Source organism: Callorhinchus milii, unplaced genomic scaffold, assembly GCF_018977255.1.
Source record: "Callorhinchus milii isolate IMCB2004 unplaced genomic scaffold, IMCB_Cmil_1.0 Scaffold10, whole genome shotgun sequence".
NCBI classification, from domain to species: Eukaryota; Metazoa; Chordata; class Chondrichthyes; order Chimaeriformes; family Callorhinchidae; genus Callorhinchus; species Callorhinchus milii.
The window spans coordinates 17,668,007-17,684,380 of record NW_024704751.1 but is presented as its reverse complement, the minus strand read 5'-3'; the positions used below and the strand labels follow the sequence as shown (position 1 = coordinate 17,684,380).

The 16,374-nt window shown below is 43.6% G+C and overlaps 1 protein-coding gene across 1 annotated transcript; it reads left to right on the top strand.

The window, feature by feature from the left end:
- The first annotated feature begins 9,511 nt into the window (after nucleotides 1-9,511).
- Nucleotides 9,512-14,741, top strand: yrdc (yrdC N(6)-threonylcarbamoyltransferase domain containing). The gene is made up of 6 exons (XM_042338763.1): nucleotides 9,512-9,665; nucleotides 10,575-10,770; nucleotides 11,352-11,466; nucleotides 11,776-11,895; nucleotides 12,169-12,311; nucleotides 13,423-14,741. Exons 1-6 carry the CDS (start codon nucleotides 9,539-9,541, stop codon nucleotides 13,481-13,483), a joined length of 762 nt encoding a protein of 253 aa, XP_042194697.1. The 5' UTR covers nucleotides 9,512-9,538; the 3' UTR covers nucleotides 13,484-14,741.
- The last annotated feature ends 1,633 nt before the right edge of the window (nucleotides 14,742-16,374 follow it).

Genomic DNA, 16,374 nt, shown 5'->3' with positions numbered 1-16,374 from the left:
AATTTAGTGCCAAAAATTGCTCCGTAAAACTTGCACGGTGGTTTCAATAGTATAATATATTTCTATGATAGGATCGATGTGTTAACTACATGGAAAGTAACATCTTAACTGGTCAAGTGTTGTCAACATCGTAGACAACTGGACTCATGAACTCATTCTTCCTCCTTTCCCCCCGCTCCCGAGTTGTCTGTGGAACTCAACTAAAAAATTTTGGGGAGGGAGGAGTGCCCTGTGCTCTGAGATTGCGACTCATGTCAAGGGTAAGATTAAAACTGAGCTATTGTTGCTGCTGTTGCTCACTGTTAACCAATTACCGAATGAAGTCTTTAAATCTTCTAGCAGAGTTGAATGAGGAGGAAGGCCAAGAGATGAAAATGAAGAAAAGTTAGAAGCATAGTGAAGTAGACACAGTGAATTCAGGTAGCGATTCTGGATTTTCACAACCTTTTTTTTCCATTTTAATCCCAAATTGAAGCACTTTAGGTTACTTATCTCCAGATGCTTTGGGTGCTGTTTGCCCTCTTCAGCGAGAAGCCACGCTCTAAGAAAGGAAATTGTAAATATTTGCTTTCACTTGTACATTTTTTTTTAACTTTCAGAAATAGAATATTAGGGATGATTGAAGAATAGAAACTTGTATCAGTTTTGCATCCCAATTTGTATTCCTGAAAGGATCTCCATTTGTTGTGTTTGACTTGCTGACTACAGCACTATGTAAATTCAGTATGTCTGCATATATTAGAGTTATTCTCACACCCCTGGCTTGTGATAGTTCATTGCAACTGTTTCATATACTTGGTTTGAAGGTAGGCTCATGTTACTTTAAATTAGGCTCTATGCAAACTTGGGAATCGAACCACTTCATTCTAAACCTGTAGAGTTTTTTTTTTACGAAGATATAAATGCTGGGAATCTGAGTTAAAACTAGGAAACATTATGAATCCGCAACAGGTCACAATTACATTTGAAAGCGAAAGATGGGTTTGTGTTCAACACTCTCCACCCAAAACATGCAATCCGAAATCCTCTTTCAGATGCCGTGTCACTTGCTGTGGATTTCCAGCCGCTTTCTGTTTTAGTTCTTTCTGAATCGTTTCCTAGCTAGACAGGCGAGACAGAAGCAAAGTATGGTTGCCTATTTCTGACTTGCTTGAGAAATAGTGCAATAAATTAAGCACAGTTGAATGAGTTCAAATCTGTTTTGATGTCTCTTGCACATGGCAACTGCCTTGTACTAGCTGGCTAATTCAGACTGAATTAATCTGAAATGTCTCTTGTCTCGATTGCGGCTCAATCAGATTGATTTCATACTCAAATGGGGCGTAAACATTGTGAATCTCAGAAGCAGGACGGTGCATTCACCTGCAGTACTTGTTTGGCCGTGTTTCCAATGAAAACTTTTACAAATCACGTTGAAACGCCGAACCTTAATGCTGCTGGGCTTTTGCTGCATTATTTGCATCCGAGGGCTCCTGCCGGCACTGTGTCAGCTGGAGTAGGCGATGCAAGCTCTGCCCTGATTTCCGGAGCGAGTGACAGTATCATTGCTTTGTGGAAAATCAAACCGTCACGAAAAGAAATGCAGACATTCCGTTCTTTCCCTTAAACGTTTTTTTTTGTACCGTTATTCCATTTCTCGGTTTGATCCCCAGTCACCTCCCTCTTGCTTCCCCACCCCCCCACCCCCCCCCAGAAGCAGGGATGAGACTCTAAGCTTCCACTAATTGCACTCTTGACCTGTCCTCGATTCAGCACCAACCACAATGAGGAATTGAGCCACTTTCCTTTCCTCTCCTCCTTCCTGCCTTTTGTGAAAAAAATATTATTCTTGTTTAAACTGAGTTTGTGATCACTTGGGAGATGAACTAGTTTTGAAGCGTTAGTGAGCTTGGTGGCACAAAGGAGCTGAGTTGATGCTGATGTTGAATTGTTCATTGACTCTCCCCAGGCTCACAAACCAAGTCTTGGTTCAGCTCCATTAGTCATTATGTTACTCCCACATCCATCAGCACTCATTGTTCAGACAGAAAGAATATTAATGTTTTTTTGCCTTTTTTTTCTTTTATTTCAAAGGGATGTTGATTATGTTGCTGGGAGTGAACACCCGATGTTACAAACAGTGGCACAGTGCTTACGTTTGCATATGATATAGATCAGACTAGTTTGTCCAACAAGACGTTGTCATGACTGTATATGCGATGCTGCAAGAGCTAAGCACAGCATCAAAGTGGAGCATAGTGTGGGAGAAAACTAATTAGGTGATGACTTTTGTTTGTTTTTTGTAACATATCATCAGGCCTTATGTGGTTTGGGGAAGGGATATTGGAGACTGGACACTGCAGCCTATACTGTGTAAATGGATCTATTTAAAGGTTAATACATGGGAATATCTTCATTCCTAAATGCAGATGTGAAAAAGACCAATTGTTGCTTCCAACGGAAGAGAATGTCTCCAAAACCCAAAGAGTGAATAACAGTGGATTTGTATTTTTGAAGAATGTAAATGTGAAAACACGCTGTTTGCTGAATTGCTTGTTTTTTTTGTATAAAATTAATATTGTACTTTGGTTTGGAATATCTGCTAAAATGTGGAAATTTAACATTTTTGAAATGGAGCAATTTGATGCTGAAGTCTGATTAATAAATACTGACTTGTTATGAATGTTGCATTTCTGCGAATGATAATCTAAGCATGAAAATCATAACTGGGGAATTGAGCTGCGTGAATGAAGACTGGAAATTATGCCTCTGAAACATTGCAAGGACAACACCGTACATCCCAAAACACTACAGAGAGTAGCTCAAAATTGTATCTGCTGCATGTCTGCAAGGGTTTGCATGTGGAGAGCAAACACGCAATTACATGCACAAGTTGTGTCCAAGAGGAAGCAAACTTTCTGTTAGTAAATGCCTCTGTCCCATGCTGTAAATGTTTGCTTTAATACGTTTTATGAGGTTTCTAACAGAAGAGGTTAGAATTATCTATTATATGCATATATTCATTGTTAGAATGAATCACAAATGGTTTATGAAGCTGACTCCATAATACGGTTCAAAATTAAATCAAATACTGTAAACACAAGGAATAATATTCAAAGGATGTAGGGGAAAGAAATGAGAATGGATAGTCCCAGGGCAGAGGTAGCTCCAGTAGAGATGTACTAGGCTGAATAGTCTCCTCTGCGGTAAATTTGCATGTGAAGAATGGCGACTGACGTTTTTCACAACTGATATCTGTTAATGATGAATATCACAAAATTGGTTCAAAAGAAGAAAGTCCTTTAGCCCATCCTCCCAGAATCCCCACCCAACCGTCGTTCCCAACATAACATCAGGTTGTTTCTCAAATGAATCCTTCCCTCTCTGGTGTCTTGGTAACTGAGGCACTTTCTGCTCTACACTCGGAGGGGTGGTTTTACACAACCCACACTCTAGACATTATTCTAACTGCCAAAACATCTCAAAATTAATGCAGAAATTGTGTATATGAGATGCACTCCTCACTGTTAGGTTTGGAGCCACATTTTAATATTAAAATATTTTCTCCAGCAACTCCGCAATCTGGTGTTAAGATGACAGATACCAGTTCCCTCAGGTAATGTTTTTTGTTTGTTTTATACGCCCAACATATGAGGTGGCAAGGAGATGTTTACCCATGTGATAGCATTCCATCCCAGTTTAATTGTGGAGTACTCTTCCACCTGCTCCAGTATTCCTTTCGTCACGTTTGTTGCTGATCCACAATCGAGCAGTAGCTTCTGTTGATATCACTATTCAATTACACCAGTGTTTGTCACCATCTGTAGTGGCATTTCCCCTGTGGCTGTCTCAATTTGCTCCATCTCACTGAAAATAGATATCCAATCAGATTAACCCCATTGGTAAGCTTTGGGGAATTGTTAAGTGTTAAGTTCAACCACGATGAGGCCAGGTAGCTAAGGATATGCTGTAATGTCAATTGGATTTGATAAATGACTCAAGTCATCCTTACCACCAATATTGACAACTTCAGCAATGGCAAGGGAACCCAAAGAACAGGATATTGCAATACTATACCTTGACCTTCATGTTATTAGATGGTACAGTAGTCTAATGCCATTAATTTTGTTTGAACAAACCAATGTCTTGTTTGTACAGTATGTAGAATAGTTAACCCAAGATCATTCAGGAATAATGTAATTTCAGTTATTTAAGTTCAGTTTCCAATGAGCTCTGGAGCTAATAGTCTCTCGACAACCTCGCCCCATTTGCACCTCCTGTCACCCTCTCAACCCAGTTACTCAGCAAACATTTGCCTGTTCCTACTCCCACCCTTCAGTTCATTCCTCCAATATCTTCAGAGCGCTTCTGTACTGCCCCGAGGACATTGTCGGGGTTCGCTCTGCACAAATTGGTCATCACATTTGACTACAAATACAGCCACTACACATCGCAGAAACTACTGTGAAGCATTGAGATTTTCCCTGTGACACTTGCACTTATCATGTGCGAGGATTATGAATGCCAGTCAAATAGTCAACTCATTCTCAAAAACTTGACCACTATTAAAAGGAGACACTAAATTGATGTACACAGTTGGCATGATTTTATTCTATATATCCTTACACTGAGACAGTTCATATCCTTCACCCCTAGTTAATCTTCTGTGCAATTTATTATGAATATTTAAGATAAAAACTCAAACCGTGATGTCTTTCCAGAACAGTTGGTGACCTGGGAAGGAGACGGTTCAGGCTGTGATGGTCAACTCCACGAAGGTCAACTCCACGAAGGTCAACTCAGCAACGAGATTCAATGCACATTAATGCTGGGAACAGTGTACAGGTAATATTAGGAGCTAAGCTGGATCAGACCTACAAGTTTAACCCTATGATTCTTTCACCTTCAAGTCCCATTTACTGGCAACTGAATGCTGTACGTCATAAAGGAGAAGAAGTAATTTGAAGGGACTCTCAAAGCAATGCTACAATTCTCGATTAAGTAAATCAGATTCAAAGAGATTGATCTCACTCGCCCCCAGGTTCAGTTTTCACAGTCGGGTTTACGTCGGACTGTGAGCTGGAATCTTGAGCAGGATCCTCACACTCTTGACTATTTTCTTGGTTAACATTTGCGCACAGTTCTTCACCTTCATTTGAAAGAGGCTGCAAAATATTTTTAAAAAAACCTGTAAGTAAAGGAGTTTGAGAAGTGCGTGACTGGGCGAGGAGGACAGCAAGTGAGAATGATGCAAATTCTCAACCTGCCAGGCACTAAGTAAGATGTTAAGATCTTGACATGAAATTATTTTGTAGGAGTCAGGAGATAACACAAGTCCTTTGAGGTTAGATGATCAAAAGATTTGAAAACAGGGCTGCCCTGGGGAACCCCATAGGTGAGCCCAGAGAGATGGATCCAGACTTTGTCCCCCAGTTTTTATTGGCAGCCACAGGATAGAAATATTAAGAACTAGATATCAATACTTTACCTCACAGACAGTCGAAAGTTCTTTCAGTCGCTGCGACATGTACTCACAACAGCCAATGTTGGCCATCAAGGTTTGCTGTCGAGCCTCAATGTATTTCAGCAGCTGTTTGTAAGTGGTATCATTCATGTTGGCCTAAAACACACAAAAAAATAGGTTTAATGCAATCATGGAAGTAATTGAGAGCAGCACTAATTATATACAGTGACAAAGTCATCACTGTATCTAATTATATACAGGGTTTCATGAATGTAGAGAAGATCTGCTTAAAATGTTTCACCTGAATGCTTGGCTGATCCAGGTTGACAGCTCAATCAATAATTTGCAATGATATATATTATTATTGTACCATTATGTTATGCATTTATTCATACATGGATATAATATACATGTTCTATATAAATGTGTCCACTGCTCAGATTGATAACATAGATTTGATGGGACAAATGGCTCGTTTCTGTGCTGTAGCGTTGGAGGATTTTAGATTTTAATTGTTTCCATACTTCAGTGCACTTGAAGCCTGTGCGGCACAAGTGGGGAGGAATCGTCATATACCTCAGGAGAGGCCGGGGAGGTGAGCAGTAAGGAATCATTGCATGGCTCTGGAGACATTGGCAGCAGCTGTGATGCAGCACAAGGCTGAAACTCCACATATTCTTCATCCATCGTCAATACTGAAAGAGAATTAACCAACATCATCAAAGTTGCATCAACAGCCACTGACTCGACGTTCACTTCTCAAATGGTGAACGTCGAGTCAGTGATTCAAGGCCAAGAATTTAACAAAATGAGAAGCATAAAATGGAGGAAGATTTTTCTCCCAGAGGGTCATCAAAATATAGGATGATTGATCAGGGGCGCATTTTCCATTGGAGTCCGTTGGGATATTTAAAAGAGAAATAGATCAATTCCTCCCTCTTTTTTTTAAACAGTGAAAAGAGCTGGCATTACAGAAAATGGCTTAATCTGCAGAGCAAACTGTCTAACACTGGTAGAATGGATTGCGTGGAGCTCCTACTAGGTTAGATTCCTTTTGATATATCCTTACAGTTTTTGGTTGTAAAATAAGCTGGAAAATATTTTTTCAAAACATGTGCCTCCTGATCAAATCCTGCAAAGGCTCCAAACTTAAAGGAGTGCAAAACACTCTTCCTTGGTCCAGCAACGCCAAGTTTCTCTCAAATCCTAAAAACAGATACCGGGAAATTTTCTTCTTCTTCTCAGAGGGTAATTAATGACGGGGACAGGTTGTCAGGAAGGTTGGTTGAGGGTAGGTCACTGGACTCGCTTTAAAAATAACTGCTTGATGCTCTGATGGGAGGCCAGCAATAGTGTGTGTCCAGGGTGGTGTGTGTGGGAGGGTGTGTGTTCTGGAGGGATGAGATCAGATGGGCCAAAAGGCCTTCTTCATTCAAACCAACCTTGTGAACACAGCAATGTTGCACCTCCACAAAGCTACAAATCAAGGTTTAAAGCTGCGACCATTTAATCAAGTCTGAAAACATTGCAGAAGTGAAGTTAGACCTTCAAGCGTTAAGACTGGGAGGAAAAGCACATTTAAAATAAATGTAATATACATTACCTCTATTTTCAGTTTCACAACAGCCTTTTTCAATCCTTTTTTTTCAACCTAAATAAAATCTTTCACTCCTGAAATACCATTGAGTCTGACTTTAACACAATACTGTTGTATTGCTTCAAAAGCTAGAGGTTACCCTTTTATCCATTCGGCTTGATTAGGAGTAATTGGTGACCATCTGAGACCTGCAATCCCTCAATCAGTATCCTGGCAACAACCTGTGGGTCTGAGACAAATCAGAGGAGCAGAACATATAAGGGAATTAATGATCCAGTCGACTGTGATTAATTTAAGATTAAAAATACCTTAGAAATCTCATTACAGCTAATGTTTAGATTATTAAAGTACAAAGACAGAAACAATAGTAATACATTGTTAGAAATGCCATCTTTGGGTGTATTGTTAAAATCGTGTACTTACGGTGGATGTTAAAGATCGAATGGCACCGTTCGAAAAGAAAAGGAGGTGTTTCTGCCGGTGTCCTGGACATCAGTCCTCCACGTAAACTGATCATTTTTCTCATTGAGTTACTTTGCAGTGTATAAAATGTATAATTAATGACCGTTTTTATCTGGGGGATTGGCGGGCAGGACACCAAGGGAGAGAAACTCCCTTCTCTTTTTGAATAGTGCGGTGGCATCTTTAACATCCACCTGAACAACTGCGTTCAACATCTCATCTGAAGGATCAGACCCCGTCAGGACAGTACAATGGGGCATCACCTAAGACTGCGTGAGAATAAGTCCCAATGTGGCCCTTTGCCTCCTTCAAGACCCATCTCAAGACCCTCCTCTTCGACCGTGCTTTCCATCTTCCTGCTTCACCCCCTGCCCTCCACCCTCCCTCCCTGCCCCCGACCTCCAGCTCGGGTCCGAAACTCTGTCTGTCCAGCGCCTTGGGATGTCCTTCCGACGATAAAAGCGCTATACAAATGTAATTTTGTTGTTGTTGTTGAATGCACAACCTCTGACTCTGAGGTCAGGTGGAGGCTAAAGGGACCTGAGATGGACCGATATCTAACAAAAATGATAAGTCACGATCCTCGCATTTGCCGAAAACTTGAAGGCGACTCAAAGAGGAGACGGAAATGAGCAAAAAGTATAGAGACAGTAGTTTCGCCCTCAAATTACACAGTCACTCAACTTTGTGTTGAGTGTATCCAGTGAAGCGCTTTGACACGTCTCAACGACCCAATGTGGCTCTATCTCCAATGCAACGATTATGATTTTGATGATGATGATTATTATTATCGTTCTCTAGAAATGCGCAGAGGTGTAGAAAGACGTTCACAGCGTTTCTGTCTGTGCCACTTCACGGGGAGACAACCGAATAGTAATAGTAATCATTGCATTTGATATAGCGCTTTTCACGTCTTCTCGACGTCTCAAAGCGCTTCCAGAATAGACTGTCGAGTAAATTAATAATAATAATAATAATAATAACCCTTGCATTTGATACAGCGCTTTTCACGTCGGGAGGACGTCCCAAAGCGCTTCACAGAACACACTGTAAAGTGAATTGACTGTATATTTGTGGGCGAATGCGGCAGCGAATTGCGCACAGCAATGTCCCACAAACAGTCGTAGGTTGAAAATGACCAATTTATTATTGTTTTTTGTTTTGGAGGGATTATTATTAGGCTCTGTGTGGAGTAAGGAAACTTGCCCAAGGTTTCGCCCTCTGCCTGGAATTGAACTCAGGTCTCTCACTCGCAAAGCGAGTGCTCTAACCACTGAGCCACAGAGACTCCGCGATTGACCGGACATTCGATTATTATCCAGAATAATAATCACAACGACAATAACCTCTATTATGGAAATGCAGTAAATGTACAGGTAGTGGATGGTGATGGGGAGGGAGGGAGGGACGAGGCAATGCTGCACAGTCATTACATCATTTACAGCTGATGCTGAGCGGCCAGAAATCAGAGGGCATTTGTAGCCCAAAGTCCACCAAACACTCGCCCAAAAGTAGCCCAACGGTGTGACTCACCTCCTGTGGCGGTGGCAGCAGAGTAGCCCAATTTTAAGGGGGACTTCAGCGCTTTTGAAACCGCTTCTCGGCGAAGCTCTTCACATGGGGGGAGAAAAGCAAACAAACAACGGGTTCGAATTGTTATTTTTAAAAAAAAAAAAAAAAAATGCATATATGCGGAGATGTGAAAAAGAAAGCAACCGAATTAGAGGCCCCAAACAAATCAGACCAAACCGCCTAATTTGGGCGTGAAGCCCGCCCAATCCGGTCACGTGGGGAGGGGTGGAGGGGGCGGGGCGGAGGGCGGGGCCGGGAGAGGGGGGTGGAGGGCGTGGCCGGGAGAGAGCGGTGGGGCGGGGCGTGAGCAGGAAGCGGCTGTCACTCGCTCGGCGGTTGCCATGGTGACCGGGGCCGGGCTGGCGCGCGCGTTGCTCGGGTCCATGAGGAGCGCGAGGGCGGCGGCGGCGGCGCCCGTGACGATGACGGCGGTGGCGGCGGCGCGGACGGGGACGACGACGACGATGATGACGACGACGACGTTGGAGGCGGTTGGGTCGGGGCTGTGCCTCAGGCGCCCGCGGGGCCGTCACACCCCGAGCCCCGGCGCCCAACGGGGAGGCGGCCCTCAGCCTCGGGCTCCGGTTGGAGGTAAGCGGCGGCCTGAGCTGAGCGGCCCGGGCCCGGGGGTGGAGGGGGAGCGGGCGGCCCCGGGGGGGGGGAGCGGGCGGCCCCGGGGGGGGGGGGGCGGGCCGGGGGGGGAGGGGGAGCGGGCGGCCCCGGGGGGGGGGGGAGCGGGCGGCCCCGGGGGGGGAGCGGGCGGGGGGGGGGGGGAGCGGGCGGCCCTCACACAGGCTAAGCTGACCCCCCCCCTCCCCCCAGTGCAGCGCTGGGGGTTGTACAGCGTTGTCGGAGACGCCGCCATTCGGATGAGACGTTAAACCGAACTCTCCCCGTCCCGCCGCCCGGAACAGGGACGGGAGTCTCTCTCCTCTCCCCCTCCCCCCCCCCCTCTCCCCCCTCCCCACCGCCCCGGTATTCCGGCCGAGGCTCCCCCGGGCCGGGACGGTTCGACCGACACCCGCCCGACCCCCGACCGTCTGCGGGACACCCGCCGCCGCCGCCGTCACCGCCGGGCGATCGCGGAGCCCGTCCCCCCCCCCGACCCGGGCGGCGCAGCACCAGATGCCGGGATTGTGGCCGTCGCCGCCGCCGCCGCTCGCGGGACCTCCGCCCTCGCTCTCCCGCTCGGCTCTCGTGGGCGAGAGCGGCCGATGCCGCAACGAAGCGCCACATCAATTGCGAGGATTACTGTCCATTATTATTATTGTTGTTGTTGTTCTCATCAGAGTATCGGCGGTCGGGGCCGATATGGGATTATTATTGTATGGGGTAACAATGCCCCAATATCGGCGCGCGAACCTTCAGCTGCTGTAGAGGTTTACCGGTATAAGTATATCCAGAAAGCCCCCGATTAGATTAATGGGGTTTTGTTGGGTTTTCAGGACCCTTTTTAGTAGTAACGTGTACCTTGAGCCCAAATATTCCTCCTCCCCTCAGGTTGGACCGAGGCCTTGAAGGAAACGGCGGAAGTCCTTCGGAGCGGCCAAGTCGTGGGCGTTCCGACCGACACGATCTACGGCATTGCCTGTCTGGCGCAGAACTCCGACGCCGTCCGGAGGATTTACGGGATCAAAGGGCGGAAGGAAAACAGGCCTTTAGCCATCTGCGTCGGCAGCGTAGATGATATTTACAGGCGAGTACGAATGTAGAGTGGATTTAAGCCGCAAAAGAAGTTTAGGCGTTCGCGATGAGCACAGTTTGCGTGTGTTGTGGAGTCCTGTAGCTCAGTGGTTAGAGCACTCGCTTTGCAAGTGAGAGACCTGAGTTCAATTCCAGGCAGAGGGCGAAACCTTGGGCAAGTTTCCTTACTCCACACAGAGCCTAATAATAATCCCTCCAAAACCAAAAACAATAATAAATTGGTCATTTTCAATCTACGACTGTTTGTGGGACATTGCTGTGCGCAATTGGCTGCCGCGTTCGCCCACAAATATACAGTCAATTCACTTTACAGTGTGTTCTGTGAAGCGCTTTGGGACGTCCTCCCAACGTGAAAAGCGCTATATCAAATGCAAGGATTATTATTATTATTATTTGCATTTATACATCCGATTTCAAAATCTGTTTCCGAATTGCCCTTTTGTGTCTGCACATAGTTTAGTGGTGCGTTAAAGATTCATCACGCACAGCAAGTTTTTCTTTAACTGTAGTGGATACATTTTAATCTGCAAGGCTTTTGGAAGGTCTTAACTCCTTTTCTCTCTGCTTTCCCAGGTATTGTAAGGTCACTGTTTCTGACCAATTATTGAGGGATCTTCTGCCAGGACCTGTAACGCTCGTTTTTGAACGTTCAGATAAACTGAACAGTGATTTGAATCCTTTCACTGAAGTAAGAATGATCTTTTTTTTGTGTGTGGCCTCTTTCACTGTAAACGTTCTGTGTGAGCTTTGTAAGGTTCTGTTTTACTTGTCTAATTAACTTGTTGAACCATTGGGGTGGAAAGCATAGTATTACAAGAGCACTCGCACCTAAAACATGGAAGCAAAATCTGCCAAAGTCCTTGAAATGTATGAAGCTTCTGAGACCACTGCTGTTCGATGAGGTGTATTTCGTTTAATCCTGTCGCTTCCAGTGACCCGATTGCCTTGCGGATCATTTGCGGCCATTGTGATCCCTGATGTCTGGTCTCTTTTGCAGCTGGTGGGAGTGCGGATTCCAGATCACGCCTTCATCCAGCAGTTGGCCCAGATGTGCAGTGAGCCACTAGCTCTGACCAGTGCTAATGTCAGCTCGCAGATGAGCACCCTGACAACCGAGGTGGGGAAACTACCATAGCTCATGTTCACACACAGCACCTCTGTTCAAGAGAAAGATCTTGTCCCATCTAATGATCTTCCTCTTTGGCCACCCTCCCAACCCCACTCCCCCTGCCCTCCACCCCTCCTTATTATTAATAATTTTCTGATTCAGAGGCAAGAATGCTTAAAAAGTACGGAAGACTGACATTAAGGTCGATCACGTATAGATAAAATGTTTGCCTCTAAGAAGAAAACAGAATAACCTGGGAACTTTTCTTCTGAATATCTGCAGGAATTTCGGGACCTTTGGCCTCACTTGGGTCTCGTTGTTGATTGTGGACCTATTGGAAATCTCATAAACCCCGACTATCGATTAGGATCAACGGTGGTTAACCTGGCAACATCTGGAAAGTACAGCATCATCCGTCCTGGCTGGTAACTCGATCAATATCTAGCTTCTTAAATAACTAAACTGTTTGCTTCCCCATCACTGATTTTTCTCTCTTACAAGGACAGAATGGAGATTTCTAAAAGATTCCTGAACTAAGTAGACAGGACTTTAGTTCAACACCTTATCCGAATGGTACCCTTGACAATGCAACACATCCCAGCACTACATTGTAGTGTCAGCCTCGTCTGTAGGAGTTCAAAGGGGGCTTAAAAAGTGTGGGGAAAGAGCAGTGTTATTGGATTAGATGTACAGCTTCAGTGGGTGAGCTTGGCATCAGGACTGACTCAGTGGGCCCAATGGCCATGCCCTGTGATCTTTACATTCAATGATTCTATCATTATATTGTGATTTAACATTTATAAACACACATGAAAATCATACATTACACATTGCAATGAACTAGAATAAACTCGTAATCTCATTCCTCACTGAGGTCAAATATAGTGCCTGCCTCTGTTTGCTGCCAGGTAACTCAACACTTACTAATGATTAGGCCCAGGACATTTCTTGTCATGTGGTGTAGCGCTGTAACCATTTGACTACTCAGCCTTCACAGAAAGCAATATTACTTTGGAGCTAGTGGCAGGAAGGCGACTGAGAGTGATGACTATTCCCTTTGCTTCATTCATACCTTCATGGCCACAGAGAAGTGGTCAGTGGAATGCATTAGGAAGTTGGGAATTGCGTGTGTCCACAAGCTCATATCTGTCAGAAATGCTTCCCAGCGCTGATAGAACCATACGCTTCACCAGATCCGGGCACAAGTTGTGGGACTTGAACATAAGAAAAGTTTTGAATAGCAACAGGCTATTTAGCCACCAAAGCTGACCCTCCAGTACCTTTAACGCTCCTTGAAGCATTTTGAGCAGTTTTCTCATTTGTAAAATTATTTCAAGCATTTATAACTCTTTGAGCATCAAAACAATTACTACTTTTCATTGATATATCCTGTGCCTACTTAGATTACTAGTCTGGGTTTCCTTGAGAAGATATTTTCGTACAGTAATGCAGATGTGTTTCTTGAGCTAGATAGTAATTCTTTAACCCGGTTTTACTGTAAAAGTAGCTTATCTTTTGTTCTCTCTTTGTGATCAGTGCCCTTGCTGCCACTGTGGAAGTTCTCAACGGGAAACATGGCTTGACCTCCATCTCCTAGAACTTCATGGCAAGTGTTTCTAAAAAGCGTACAATAGTGGACTGATTAGCATCTTGAATTAGTTGAATTAGCACTCATTCAACTACTTTGGATATGTGATAACAGCGCTGGAGGAAGCAGCACAGCTCCAGTGTCACACTGACGTAGTTAAATGGAATTGGGAGCAATTGACGATTATGGATTGGAGCAGTCACAGGTTGTGTTGGGATAGACAGTGGTCACCCACTTGGATCAACAAAAGCCGTGCTTTGGATCCCAGGATACCTTTCTTACCCTTCTGATGTCGTCTTTCATTATTGATAAAAAAACTATTTAAGGCAAGTCTGAATTAGTTTCTTGTTTTATCCTGGAGTTATACTGTTTATTCCTCTGCGCTGATGTGGATTGAAAGAGTGGAGAACTTCTTCAGTTTGTGAGACCGTATGTTGCTTGTAGCTATTCGAGTTGTAGTTTTATCACTTTCAATGTTTCAATGATAAAAATCTGGAATTGAACCTTTTTTTTAAGTTTTGCTGCTGTGCTAAGTACCTGTCAAATCATCTGCTTTTGTTGACAATTATTTATTATTTAAGTAAAAAAATGGGGGGGGGGCAGGCCCAAAGATGTAATAATGACTTGTGTGGGTTTGTGTATAAGATGTGCGAATGGCCTCTGCTGTAAATGTCTATGACTCTATGAAATCTAGCAGGTTGGTGAAGCACTGGTGGTGGGAACAAGCTGAGCTGGTGAATTCAGGGCATCCCACAGGAAGTACATGGTCTTAAGTTTGATTGCTGTGAATTGGTACCAAGACCCCCAAAATAAGACCACCCAGTGAAATACGACCTCATTGAAGCTAAAAGTTTAATCCCAAAATACAAATCAGTGTTAAATAAGAAAGAGTAAGTCTTCTATATCTATAAAATACGTTTTTTTTAAAAAAATCGCTCGAGGTTTGGTTCTCTGAACCTTAGTTTCTTGTTTAGAGTACCAGTCTTTTAATTTACACAGATAAAGAATAGTCCTTCCCTTCAGACTGAGTCTGAAACCTCAAATAGCAACCAGAGATCACTTGCTGGCCTTACAGTTCACAAATAAGTATCAGTGGTGGTCGGATGGAGTGCACTATCACAGGTGTTTGCCTCAATGCCATCTTAACTAATGGATTCAAGGCAGCAGATTGGGTTTACCTGACTTGATGGTTCTATTAACGTGGAAGTACTGTATAAAATTAAGCAAATGTAATAGAATTATGGAAAAGTCTGTGATGGTCCTCTTCTCTGAGTGAGTTACCTAGTTTTATATCGCTCTTCTGGTCACTCATCGTCATTTAACAAGCGTTTCTCCCACTGCTTACACCCAGACTCGCTTGTGCGTACCAAAGGTAGTTGGAGCAAACACCCATACAAGTCTTTTAGAGGAACTGAAAACACTTCACCTTCAAAATAAAATACAGTCAACTTTATTCCCAGAATAAATGAAGAGAACGTCTTGTATTTCTTCTAACTACTTGATATCCAGCATTAGAAATCAACAGGGTTTCTTTATCAAATTGCTATAACAGGAAAAAGTACCTACAAGCGTTTGTCTTTATGTCTCAGGAAGTCTTACAGAAACATTATATTATGAAGCAGCTGTTTGGGTTATATTTTGACCAAGTCACTGGTATGCTGATTTACTCCCCGGTATTTTTCAGCATCGGGATACTTTTTCTTTGAAAAGCAACAAATCATGATCATAGATTTTGAAGGATATAGTTTTAGGGTGACTTTAAATGCCTCATTCCTGGGGGGTATCCTGAAAAACTGACTCCCACATAGGATTTGGTTGGGACCATGTTAACTGAGCAAACTAGTCAACAAAAGTTCTACGTTAGCTGTCGTGCCTGTGCTGACTCCATACAGAGCTATCCACATTGAATCCCATTCTGCCTTTAACCCCATTCTCTCATATTTTTCCTTTTCATATATTTAAAGTATTCCCTTTGAGAGGATGAAGTGGATTCTGCCTCAGCCACTGTTTCAGAGGTTAGGCATTCCACAATATAACAACCCTCTCTGCTCTTTCCAAACCTAATGGAGAGGATGATCCTAGCCCAACATGTAGTGGGAAGCTAGTCATTGTTTGCAATGGAAAATTGAACTTTTAGCTGCTTAAACTGCGGTGGTACTCCAATGCATTTTTAAAGACTAAGTCTTAAGGCTGAAACTAAGAAATTTGGGGTCTCCAAAGAGTGAAATAAATATTAGGTGAAATTTTGCGAGATGTCTTCTAATGAATGAAATGTGGGTCAGAGATCTTACCGAGAGTACACAGAGATTATGTTAAGCAGCAATAGTACCCTTGAACAAGTGAATTAATGACATTAATAATAATCCTTGCATTAGTATAGTGCCTTAACACATCAAGATGTCTCAAAACCCACAAATCTACGGTCAATTCACTTTACAGTCTATTCTGTGCAGCACTTTGAGACGTTGAGAAGATGTGAAAAAGCACTATCAAATTATATTATTATAAAGCCCTTCACAGTATATACTATTTTGTGGGCGAATGCAGCAGCCAAATTGCACACAGCAATATCCCACAAAGCAGCCATGGACTGATTGACCAATTTTATTTGGGGGATTGTTGGCCAGGACAAGGCCCCTTCTCTTTGCAAACAATACCGTAAGATCTCTAACATCTACCTGAACAAAGATGGACAAATTCCCCAAGCAAGTGTTTGCTCCAGTGAATTCTCAATTAACCTATAAATCCACTAGAGCTTATACATCAACAACTTCAAGTAAACAGAACTCTTAACCACCCCCAAACCCAGGTATGATTTACATTTGTATCCATTGAACACGAGACTCCTTTGACTATATATGTCGCTCTGTCCTAATTGCATGCACTTAGCATTGACCCAA

Bases quoted from the DNA above. Each gene is read 5' to 3' on its own strand.
- yrdc (XM_042338763.1), top strand. From the start codon at position 9,539: ATGATGACGACGACGACGTTGGAGGCGGTTGGGTCGGGGCTGTGCCTC. The intron at 11,467-11,775 runs GTAAGAATGATC...TCTCTTTTGCAG, and splicing joins ATTTGAATCCTTTCACTGAA to CTGGTGGGAGTGCGGATTCC. The intron at 12,312-13,422 runs GTAACTCGATCA...CTTTGTGATCAG, and splicing joins AGCATCATCCGTCCTGGCTG to TGCCCTTGCTGCCACTGTGG.